This window comes from Rhinoraja longicauda, chromosome 28 (assembly GCF_053455715.1).
Source record: "Rhinoraja longicauda isolate Sanriku21f chromosome 28, sRhiLon1.1, whole genome shotgun sequence".
Taxonomy (NCBI): domain Eukaryota; kingdom Metazoa; phylum Chordata; class Chondrichthyes; order Rajiformes; family Arhynchobatidae; genus Rhinoraja; species Rhinoraja longicauda.
In genome coordinates, this window is record NC_135980.1 from 29,466,332 (window position 1) to 29,478,608 (window position 12,277).

Sequence of the window (12,277 nt, forward strand, 5' to 3'; positions counted from 1 at the left end):
TCAGACACACACTCACACACACTCACACTCAGACACACACTCAGACACACTCACACACACTCAGACACACACTCACACACACACACACTCAGACACACACTCACACACACTCACACACATACATTTATACCAAAGCCAATTAACCTACAAACCCGCACATCTTTGGAGTGTGGGAGGAAACCGGAGCACCTGGAGAAAACCCGAGAATAATGATCCCAGGAATGAGTGGGATTTGACGGCACTGGGCCTGTACTCACTGGAGTTTAGAAGCACGAGGGGGGACCTCGTTGAAACTTTACCGAATAGTGAAAGGCCTGGATAGAGTGGATGTAGAGAGGATGCTTCCACTAGTGGGAGAGTCTAGGACCAGAGGGCACAGCCTCAGAATTAAAGGACGTTCCTTTAGGAAGGAGGTGAGGAGGAATTTCTTTAGTCAGAGGGTGGTGAATCTGTGGAATGTCTTTGGAGTGTGGGAGGAAACTCGACACCCGGAGAAAACCCACGCAGGTCATGGGGAGGACGTTAAAAACTCCGTACAGACAAGCACCCGTAGTCAGGATCGAACCTGGAGCAGCGAGGCAGCAGCTCTACCTCACTAAACTAAATCATAAGAGTCATAGAGTGATACAGTGTGGAAACAGGCCCTTCAGCACAACTTGCCCACACCGGCCAACATGTCCCAGCTACACTAGTCCCACCTACCTGTCTGAGCCTCCAAACCTGTCCTAACCATGTACCTATCTAACTGTTTCTTAAACGATGGGATAGTCCCAACCTCAACTACCTCCTCTGGCAGCTCGTTCCACACACCCACCACCCTCTGTGTGGAAAAAGTTACTCCTCAGATTCCTATTAAGTCTTTTCCTCTTCCCCTTGAACCCATGTCCTCTGGTCCTCGATTCACCTACTTTAGTTTAGTTTAGTTTGGAGATACAGCAAGGAAACAGGCCCTTCGGCCCATCGAGTCCGCACCGACCAGCGATACCCACACACTAACACTATCCTACACCAACTAGGGACAGTTTTTACATTTACACCAAGCCAATTAACCTACAAACCTGCACGTCTTTGGAGTGTGGGAGGAAACCGGAGCACCCGGAGAAAACCCACGTGGGTCACGGGGAAAACATACAAACTCTGGGCAAGAAATTAAATATTGTAAACTGCGGGATATTCAGTGGGATGTTCTAAACTGGGCGATGCTTTGGTTGTTCAGGGACCGTCTGCGGACCACGACCAACGTGCTGGGCGACTCGCTGGGTGCCGGCATCGTGGAGCACCTCTCCCGGCACGAACTTCACCCCAACAACAAGGAAGCAGGTAACTCGGTCATCGAGGAGAACGAGAAACCCTACCAGCTGATCTGCCAGGAACACGAAAACCAGAAGCACGTGGACAGCGAGACGATGATGTGACCGGGACTCGGATAGACCCCAAGCCAAGGCATCAACACCAACAACAAACCTGTCAATTGTGTGTCTCTGTGCGTTCCTAATCAAACGACAAATCTAAACTATCTAATTACTTCAGCGAGTATCCCTGCAAAATTAGGGGCAGACCTGTGCGCATGTGTTTGTCAGGCGTGCCGTCCATGTTAGTGTGTGTGTGCATGCCTGCATGTACGCATGGTGCCCATGTTTGTGCGTGTACACACTGCCAATGTTCATTGTGCGTGTTTTTAATGCGTTTCTGTGCAGGTGAACACCTTGTCAGAACTGCCATTCATCAGTTCATGTAGACTCATAGAGTCATAGAGACACAGAGTCACAGAGTCACAGAGACACAGAGACACAGAGTCACAGAGTCACAGAGACACAGAGACACAGAGTCACAGAGACACAGAGCACATGGAAACAGGCCCTTCGGCCCAACTTGCCCCAACAGTCTACAGCATGTATCCCTGATACTGATGAACTCAACAAATGACTTCATCAAAAGCTCCTCATACACAAGCCTTATATTTGCAGGTAAACATAGAAAACATAGAAAATAGGTGCAGGAGGAGGCCGTTTGGCCCTTCGAGCCAGCACCGCCATTCATTGTGATCATGGCTGATCGTCCACAATCAGTAACCCGTGCCTGCCTTCTCCCCATATCCCTTGATTCCGCTAGCCCCTAGAGCTCTATCTAACTCTCTCTTAAATTCATCCAGTAAATTGGCCTCCACTGCCCTCTGTGGCAGAGAATTCCACAAATTCACAACTCCCAACTTTCAGTGACTGGTGTACAAGGACACCCAGGTCTCGTTGCACTTCCCCTTTGTCTAATCTGACACCATTAGGTACATGTCTATGAATGCAGTACGTGGCCTACGTTTCTAAACATAGAGTGAAACAGCATAGAAACATGCCTGTCCCGCCCAACTTGCCCACGTCAACCACCATGTCCCATGTACACTAGTCCCAGCATCAGTTCATATATGTGTATGTTACATGCATCAAGCATACGTGACATGTGTTCGTGCATATGCATGCGTACAGGTCTCTCCACCTTCGTGTGTCTTTGTACATGCGTGTGCATGGAGTGTTTAAACTGGAAAGGGTAACGTTTTAAACTGGTAGCTTCCTCCAGTAGCACTTTCGTAGCTGGGAGAGTTGGGCGTTAAGTCATGAATATGTTCCTGTCTTTGCTCTGCCCAGCTTGATGTAGAACTTGGACAGAACGGGAGTCAACTTTCAATAGAAACGCTTGAAGAAGACAGACATTAAAGGGCCAGCGAGAGGGCAGGGAGGTGGGATGAGAATAGACTGTCGTTCAACAAGAACGACGGGCTGAACAGACTCCAGCTGTACCGCCGTTTGTGTGGTCAGCCTGTGATATTTGCCGGTGTTAAACTGGTCAGACCGCACTGTGTCGGCAGAGGTCCAACTGGAGGGGTTCCTTCATTCACTGCAAGTCACGTCGAGGCTGTTGCCAGAGGCCGTTGAGTCAGTTCGAGCGTTATCAGTGGAGTTTGGTGGAACAGCACCCCCCTGGTTTTAGATCCATCAGACCCCCCTCCCCAAGCTACCCAGGGCATCAATAGACAATAGACAATAGGTGCAGGAGGAGGCCATTCGGCCCTTCGAGCCAGCACCGCCATTCAATGTGTTCATGGCTGATCATTCTCAATCAGTACCCCGTTCCTGCCTTCTCCCCATACCCCCTGACTCCGCTATCAATAAGAGCTCTATCTAGCTCTCTCTTGAATGCATTCAGAGAATTGGCCTCCACTGCCTTCTGAGGCAGAGAATTCCACAGATTTACAACTCTCTGACTGAAAAAGTTTTTCCTCATCTCCGTTCTAAATGGCCTACCCCTTATTCTTAAACTGGCCCCTTGTTCTGGACTCCCCCAACATTGGGAACATGTTTCCTGCCTCTAACATGTCCAACCCCTTAATAATCTTATACGTTTCGATAAGATCCCCTCTCATCCTTCTAAATTCCAGTGTATACAAGCCTAGTCGCTCCAGTCTTTCAACATATGACAGTCCCGCCATTCCGGGAATTAACCTAATAAACCTACACTGCACGCCCTCAATAGCAAGAATCAATCGCTGCCTTGCACAGCTCCAGAGGAGGGTGGAAGAGGGGGGTGTTATCAAGGCAGAAATTGATAGACTGTTGATTTGTACGGGTGTCAGGGTTGCGGGGAGAAGTCAGAAGAATGGGGTTGAGAGGGAGAGATTGCCCACCGAGTCCACACCAACTAGCGATCCCCACGCACATTAACACCATCCTACACACACTAGGGACAAGTTTTACATTTATACCAAGCCAATTAACCTACAAACCTGCACGTCTTTGGAGTGTGGGAGGAAACATAGAAACATAGAAAATAGCTGCAGGAGGAGGCCATTCGGCCCTTTGAACCGTTCAATATGGTCATGGTTGATCATCCAAAAATCACTACCCTGTTCCTGCTTTTTCCCCATATCAATAGATAATAGGTGCAGGAGTAGGCCATTCGGCCCTTCGAGCCAGCACCACCATTCAATGTGATCATGGCTGATCATTCTCAATCAGTACCCCGTTCCTGCCTTCTCCCCATACCCCCTGACTCCGCTATCCTTAAGAGCTCTATCTAACTCTCTCTTGAATGCATTCAGAGAATTGGCCTCCACTGCCTTCTGAGGCAGAGAATTCCACAGATTCACAACTCTCTGACTGAAAAAAGGTTGATTCCCTTGATTCCGTTAGCCCCTAAGAGCTAAATCTGACTCTCTCTCTCTTGAGATCAGCCGCCATTGATTGAATGGCGGAGTAGACTGGACGGGCCGAATGTCCTAATACTGCTCTCATCGCTTACGAACTTGTGAAAGGGGGCGTATAATGCTCCAGACCCTGTGTCCCACCTACCCCCCACCCCCTCCCCACAGTGCAGTGAAATTCCAACTTTTTGAATGTTGGGAACTGTGACGTAACAAGAGAGGGCCAGTGCTGACCAGAGCTGACCAGAGCTGACCAAAACACTCAGCACTGCAACACTGTGTAGCAATGCTGAAACGGTGACCAGAGTGGGGGGAAACCCATGGTGTAATACCTGCCCTGTCTCCATAACGCCCGCTCACATTTTCAGATCGTCTTTGCCTCCTAACAAGGAGCCCACGAGCTTCCCCTCCTTCACCACCACACTGTTCTGTCCTATTTACCATGCTTTCTGGTCATCGGGCCAGGCACGCGACTAAGCAAAATATAATCCATTAGGTAGTATAAGAAAATAACTGCAGATGCTGGTACAAATCGAAGGTATTTATTCACAAAGTGCTGGAGTAACTCAGCAGGTCAGGCAGCATCTCAGGAGAGAAGGAATGGGTGACGTTTGGGGTCCCGAAACGTCACCCATCCCTTCTCTCCCGAGATGCTGCCCGACCTGCTGAGTTACTCCAGCACTTTGTGAATAAATATAATCCATTAGGTTCTCGTAACAAACAAACAAACAACCCTGACTCATTAATCAGGCAGGGTTATGCGGACACTGAGTCGATGGCAGGTCGAATGATTATTAAGTCTGCCCCCCCCCCCGATTAATCGTGTTAAAATAGCTCCTTTGAGAAGCTGCAGGAACAGTATCAGTTAGACACAGTGATTGACTGCACACTTCCAATGTAAAAGGCGAGTAAAATCTCTAGGTATTACGAAAATAACGTTTCCTTATCTTCAGACGGTCTCGTTGTCAGATGATGTAAAGTGTATGATATCTGTGATGTATTTCTAATCTCTAAATGATATGTGGCATAAGATCTGAAACTTGTACTCAAATCCAATCAAAGCGTTGTACTCCCACAGTGGTCTCTGAGTAAAGTTTCCTCTGTTCCTCCTTTCCAGTGGCGATCAGTCTGCAACCTCTTGCAGCTTAATACCGGGTTACTTTAGACTTATACAACACTCTCAGCTTTACCCTCCCTCCCAACAGTTTCTTAATAGTCCATGAACTGATTACTAATTGTATTTAGAGTGTAAGAAAATAACTGCAGATGCTGGTGCAAATCAAAGGTATTTATTTCACAAAATTCTGGAGTAACTCAACGGGTCAGGCAGCATCTCAGGAGAGAAGGAATGGAGGAATTCAGACTGAAGAAGGGTCTCGACCCGAAACGTCCCCCATTACTTCTCTCCCGAGATGCTGCCTGACCTGCTGAGTTACTCCAGCATTTTGTGAAACTAATTGTATTTAGATCGGGCCCTGGACTTTAGAGATACAGCGCGGAAACTGGCCCTTCGGCCCACCGAGTCCGTGCTGACCAGCGATACCCACACACTAGCACTATCCTACACACACTGGGGCCAGTTTTACAACTTACGCAACCCATTTAACAAACGTCTTTGCAGTGCGGGAGGAAACCGGAGCACCCGGAGAAAGCCCACGCAGGTCACACGGAGAGAGAGCGTACAAACTCCGTACAGACAGCGCCCGTGGTCGGGATCGAACCCAGGTCTCTGGTGCTGGGAGGCAGCAACTCTACCCGCTGCGCCACCAATTAATTATCAATTAATTGATTAATTCACAAAATGCTGGAGTAACTCAGTGGGTCAGGCAGCATCTCAGGAGAGAAGGAATGGGCGACGTTTTGGGTCGAGACCCTTCTTCAGACTGATGTCCTTTTTTATTGGATCCGCTGGCTGGTGGGGTGGAAGGTGAGAACGAGGGGGATTCTGTCCTTGTTGCGAGTGGGGGGAGGGGGTGCAAGAGCGGAGCTGCGGGATGTAGAAGAGACCCTAGTGAGAGCCTCATCTATAATGGAAGAGGGGAAGCCCCATTTCCTGAAGAATGAGGACATCTCTGAAGCCCTAGTGTGAAACACCTCATCCCAGGCGCAGATGCGGCGATGACGGAGGAATTGGGAGTAGGAGATAGATCACGAGGAAAACAGCAATCTGCAGTTTCTTTGGGGTTTTGTTACAGGGAACAAAATTCCTCAAATGACATTTGATGGACCAGAGGCAGACTCCACAAGGCAGGAGTTTAGGTTAGTTTAGTTTAGTTTAGTTTAGATCCGTTTAGTTCAGTTCCGTTCAGTTCCGTTCCGTTTAGTTCAGTGTCAAGTCTACCAAGGTACAGTGAGAAGTTGTTTGGTTGCCTGCTGTCCATTCTGGTGATAGTTATTCCACTAGTCATGGTGCTGACTGAAGCAATGTGAAGGGGGATTCAGGTGCATCACAGCACGGTTTGAGAACAGCTCCATCCAAAACCGCAAGAAATTGTGGACGCAGCCCAGACCATCACACACACAAACCAACCTCCCTTCCATTGACTCCATCTACACCTCACGCTGCCTCGGCAAGGCCAGCAGCATAATCAAGGACCAGACTCACCCCGGCCACTCCCTCTTCTCCCCTCTCCCATCATGAAAACACGCATCTCCAGATTCAGGGACAGTTTCTTCCCGGCTGTTATCAGGCAACTGAACCGTCCTCTCACCAACTAGAGAGCAGTCCTGACCTCCCATCCACCTCATTGGAGACTCTCGGACTATCTTTAATCGGACTTTGCTGGACTTTACCTTGCACTAAACGTTATTCACGTTATCCAGTATCTGTACACTGTGGACGGCTCAATTGTAATCATGAACAGTTCACAAGTTCACAAGTTATAGGAGTAGAATTAGGCCATTCGGCCCATCGAGTCCACTCCGCCATTCAATCGTGGCTGATCTCTGCCTCCTAATCCCATTTTCCTGCCTTCTCCTTGACACCCATTCTAATCAAGAATTTGTCTATTTCTGCCTTAAAAATATCCACTGACTTGGCCTCCACAGCCCTCTGTGGCAATGAGTTCCACAGATTAACTACCCTCTGACTAAAGAAGTTGCTCCTCATCTCCTTTCTAAAAGAGCGCCCTTTAATTCTGAGGCTGTGCCCTCTGGTCCTAGACTCTCCCACCAGTGGAAACATCCTCTCCACATCCACCTATCCAGGCCTTTCATTATTCTGTAAGTTTCAATGAGGTCCCCCCTCATTCTTCTAAACTCCAGCGAGTACAGGCCCAGTGCCAACAAACGCTCATCATATGTTAACCCACTCATTCCTGGGATCGTTCTTGTAAACCTCCTCTGGACCCTCTCCAGAGCCAGCACGTCCTTCCTCAGAAATGGGGCCCAAAATTGCTCACAGTATTCCAAATGTGGCCTGACCAGCGACTTGTAGAGTCTCAGCTCTATTTTGCTAACTTTCCACTGACTGGACAGCACGCACCAAAAAGCATTTTCACTGCACCACACGACAATAATCTTCCACCGGGTGGCACCGTACATGGCAGCCAAACCTGACTTGTCCCTTTCTTCTCTTGTTGTTTTTAGTCTGTGTCTACTTGTATGTTTTAGTGTGTCTTTAGTCTTTGTTTCATGTGGGGGTGGGGGATGGGGGAAGGGGTTTGGGGGAAACTTTTATTACCTCTTCCCTCGAAGGAGATGTGACTTTTTCCGTAAAATCGTATCTCCGTCCGCACTGCGGCCTTAACATCGTGGAGCTGACGGTCCGTTTGTTAGGGATCGACCTTGGGAGCTCCAACCGCAGGAGCTTCGACCGCCCCGACGGCGGGAGCCTCGATCGCCCCATCACGGGAGCCTCGACCGCCCTGATCACGGGAGAAAAGGAGGAAAGAAGGTAAAAGTTATTGGCCTTCTATCACAATGGGGTCGCCGAAAAAACAAGATGGCCGTGCTGCCTGCGCTGGTGAGGACTCGGAGGTCCTGCCGTGAGTGCGGTGATCTCGGTGTTTTGCAGGGACATGGCTCCATGAGGACTACCCGGAGTCTAGTGCGAGTGGGGACGGCTTTGTGACTGTTCGGGCGGACAGGGACTGCAGAGAGAGTGGCAGCGGTCGGTACAACTCTGGTCACATCACGGTGAAGGAGCGTGTGTGTGGCCCGGACATTGAACTGAAGGCTGTGAGTCTCCGCTCATGCTCCTGTGCCCTAGGGACTCTCACACGCTGCTGTGGTGGCTGTTTATGTTTAATCTTTAATGTGGTCATGTATCTTGTAGCTTTTTTTTGATATGACTGTATGGTAAATCAAATTTCTCTGTTCCTCGGTACACGTGTCAATAAAGGACCATTGAACCGTAATAAACTAAAATGTAAATCATTTTGTGTTCCGACTTAGCTTCACAATTTGCACATTAGTTTGAAATGTTAATTTCCAGCATTCAATAATAATGATAATAATATATTCCTTTATTCGTCCCACACCGGGGAAATTCACAGTGTTACAGCAGCAAAGTGGATAGCAAGAGAGCAAGAGATCATTCATTATAAATAAAAGATACATGAATTGTCATCAGTTTTCTGTGTGTTCTTAGCTGTTATTGTTGACTCGTCCGCTGGGAGCAGTGCTGGTTGTGCAGTCTCACAGCAGCGGGAAGGAAGGACCTCCTATATCTCTCCTTCATGCACTTGGGGTGAAGGAGTCTGTCACTGAAGGAGCTACTCAGAGCAGTGACAGTGTCCTGCATGGGGTGGGATTCTTAGAACAGCTTGTACTGGAGCCCACTAGGGAGAAGGCAATTCTGGATTTAGTGTTGTGTAATGAACCTGATCTGATAAGGGGACTTGAGGTAAAAGAGCCATTAGGATGCAGTGATCACAATATGATAAGTTTTACTCTACAAATTGAGAGGGAGAAGGGAAAATCGGAAGTGTCAGTATTACAGTATAGCAAAGGGGATTACAGAGGCATGAGGCAGGAGCTGGCCAGAATTGACTGGAAGGAGGCCCTAGCAGGGAAGACGGTGGAACAGCAATGGCAGGTATTCCTGGGAATAATGCAGAAGTTGCAGGATCAATTTATCCAAAAGAGGAGGAAAGATTCTAAGGGGAGTAAGAGGCACCCGTGGCTGACAAGGGAATTCAAGGACAACATAAAAATAAAAGGGAAGAAGTACAACATAGCAAAGAAGAGTGGGAAGCCAGAGGATTGGGACTCTTTTAAAGAGCTTCAGAAGATAACTAAAAAGGCAATACAGGGAGAAAAGATGAGGTACGAGGGTAAGCTAGCCAATAATATAAAGGAGGATAGTAAAAGCTTTTTTAGGTACGTGAAGAGGAAAAAAATAGTCAAGGCAAATGTGGGTTCCTTGAAGACAGAAGCGGGGGAATTTATTATGGGAAACAAGGAAATGGCAGACGAGTTGAACCGGTACTTTGGATCTGTCTTCACTAAGGAAGATACAAGCAATCTCCCAGATGTTCTAGTGGACAGAGATCCTAGGGTGACGGAGGAACTGAAGGAAATCCACATTAGGCAGGAAATGGTGTTGGGTAGACTGATGGGACTGAAGGCTGATAAATCCCCAGGGCCTGATGGTCGGCATCCCAGAGTACTTAAGGAGGTGGCGCTAGAAATTGTGGACGCATTGATGATCATTTTCCAATGTTCTATAGATTCAGGATCAGTTCCTGTGGATTGGAGGGTAGCTAATGTTGTCCCACTTTTTAAGAAAGGAGGGAGAGAGAAAACGGGAAATTATAGACCAGTTAGTCTGACATCAGTGGTGGGCAAGATGCTGGAGTCAATTGTAAAAGACAAAATTGCAGAGCATTTGGATAGTAGTAACAGGATTGTTCCGAGTCAGCATGGATTTACTAAGGGGAAATCATGCTTGACTAATCTTCTGGAATTCTTTGAGGATCTAACCAGGAAAATTGACCAGAGGCTCCAGTGTTTTCATCAGGTGTGATGTCAGTGCCACCGGCCTGTAGCTGTTGAGTTCCTTCGGGTGTTGTGTCTTTGGTATCGGTACCACGCAGGATGTTTTGCACAGCTGTGGAACTCTCCCCAGTTTCAGGCTCAGATTGAAGACGTGCTCCACTATTCCGCACAGCTGGTCTGCACAGGACTTGAGGAGCCTCGAGCTGATGCCGTCTGGACCAGCCGCCTTCCTCGCATTGATCTTCCTGAGGGTGTGAGAGGAGGGAGTGTAGGGGGTGTGGGTGGGGGTGGTGGGGTTGGGGCAGGAGAAGCAGAAGCAGTGGGTGGTGACTGTGACCCCAGTGCTGTGGGAGGGGAGGTGGGGCAGTGTACTGGACGTGCAGACAAGGGGGGCTACAGCAGGGGTGACTGGACCGGGGGAGGGGTAGGTGACTGATCAAACCTGTTGAAGAAAAGGTTCAGATCGTTCACCCACTTCTGGTCCCCCACGGCCCGGGAGTCCATGTCCTTGTACCCAGAGATGGTTTTGAGGCCTCTCCAGACTCCACTGATGTTGTTCCTCTGCAGCTGGTCCTCCAACTTCTTCCTTTAGCTGTTCTTCCCCTCTCTGTTCTTCCTCCTCAGCTCCTTTTGCACAGCCTTCAGCTCCTCCTTATTTCCCAACTTAAAGGCCCTCTTTTTCTCCTTAAGGAGATCCTTTATGTCAGGGTTGATCCAGGGTTTGTTGTTGGAGAAAAAGCTTACAGTCCTGGTGGGTCCAGTGTTCTTCACACAGGTTAATATAGTCCGTGATGCACTGGGTTAGACCGTCAATGTCCTCCCCATGGGGGTCACAGACTTCCTCCCACACAGTTGTTTCGAAACAGTCTCTCAGAGCCTCCTCCATCTCCTCGGACCATCCTCTAACTGTGCGGGTCACCGCTGGTTGCCTGTGCACGAGAGGTTTGTACAGAGGCTGGAGATGGATCATGTTGTGGTCAGATCTCCCAGGGGGGGGGCTGAGTTATATGCCTCCTTGGTGTTGGCATTGAATAAGTCCAGTATTTTGTTGTCTCTGGTGTGGCAGGTGATGTACTGGGTGAACCTGGGCAGAGTGGATGATGGGGGTGAGTGGTTGAAGTCCCCGGAGATTAGAAAGAGGGCGTGTGGGTGCTGTGTTTGCAACCTGCTCACAGCTCAGTGCAGGACATCACAGGCCGTGTCGTCATTAGCAGAGGGGGGGAATATATGTTGCTATCACCGCAACATGTGAGAATTCCCTCGGTAGATAGTAAGGCCTCACGCTAACAGTTAACAGCACGATGTCCCTGAAGCAGAGCTGCTCTTTAACAGTGAAGTGCCCAGGGTTACACCATCTATCATTTACAAACACAGCCAGCCCTCCTCCTTTTCTCTCACCACTCTCCACTGTTCTGTCCGCCCGCCTCAGGTGAAAACCGCCCAGTGGGGCGTTGGTGTCCGGGGTTAACGTGTTCAGCCAGGGGTCTCTGTAAGCAGCACGATGCTGCACTCCCGATATTCCCTCTGGTGCCGGGTCAACGACGCCAACTCGTCCATCTTGTTGGGGAGAGATCTTACGTTTCCCATCACGATGGACGGGAGCACGGGTCTGTAGCGTCTCCTCCCGACTCAACGCTGGATTCCAGCACAGCACCCTCTTCTCCTCCTCCTCCTCAGCTCACGGGGCACGTCGGGTCTCTCCCGAGGCAGCAACCGCTGGGTTACGGAGCGCTAACAGCTGCTCCCTCGTGTGACCAATAGGGCCCTGGCTGCGCCATGATCACATTGAATGGAGGTGTTGGCTCGAAGGGCCGAATGGCCTCCTCCTGCACCTATTGTCTATTGTCTATTGTCTATTGCCACGCGTGATCTCCGGACACGGTGGGTGAAAGAATGTGGAAAATCAAGTGTGCTTTTGCACAATTTCACAAGATTGCTCAGAGTGGGGGAACAAGGGACAATATTTGGGACAATGTGAACAATGTGGGCTGGTTGCAGCTCCATGGAGGACAAGGTCTGGAGGAGAGGGGGCGCTGATGAGCCACTGGGACTGAACTTCACTGCGGCTCTTGCAATCCCGCACGGAGCCGGGGGGCGGCGCTAGAGCTAGAGGGCGGCTCTGGGATGTAGTTCCATTGGGAGCCC

The 12,277-nt window shown here is 49.4% G+C and overlaps 1 protein-coding gene across 2 annotated transcripts in view; it reads left to right on the plus strand.

Moving 5' to 3' along the window:
• LOC144607264 (excitatory amino acid transporter 1-like) overlaps positions 1 to 7,850 on the plus strand; it is an 80,131-nt gene extending 72,281 nt beyond the window's left edge. For both annotated transcript variants that reach the window (XM_078423985.1, XM_078423986.1), the window contains exon 10: positions 1,217 to 7,850. In XM_078423985.1, coding sequence (XP_078280111.1) covers positions 1,217 to 1,415 — 199 coding nt within the window. In that variant the 3' untranslated portion in view covers positions 1,416 to 7,850. The remainder of the gene's footprint in view (positions 1 to 1,216) is intronic.
• Positions 7,851 to 12,277: the final 4,427 nt, after the last annotated feature.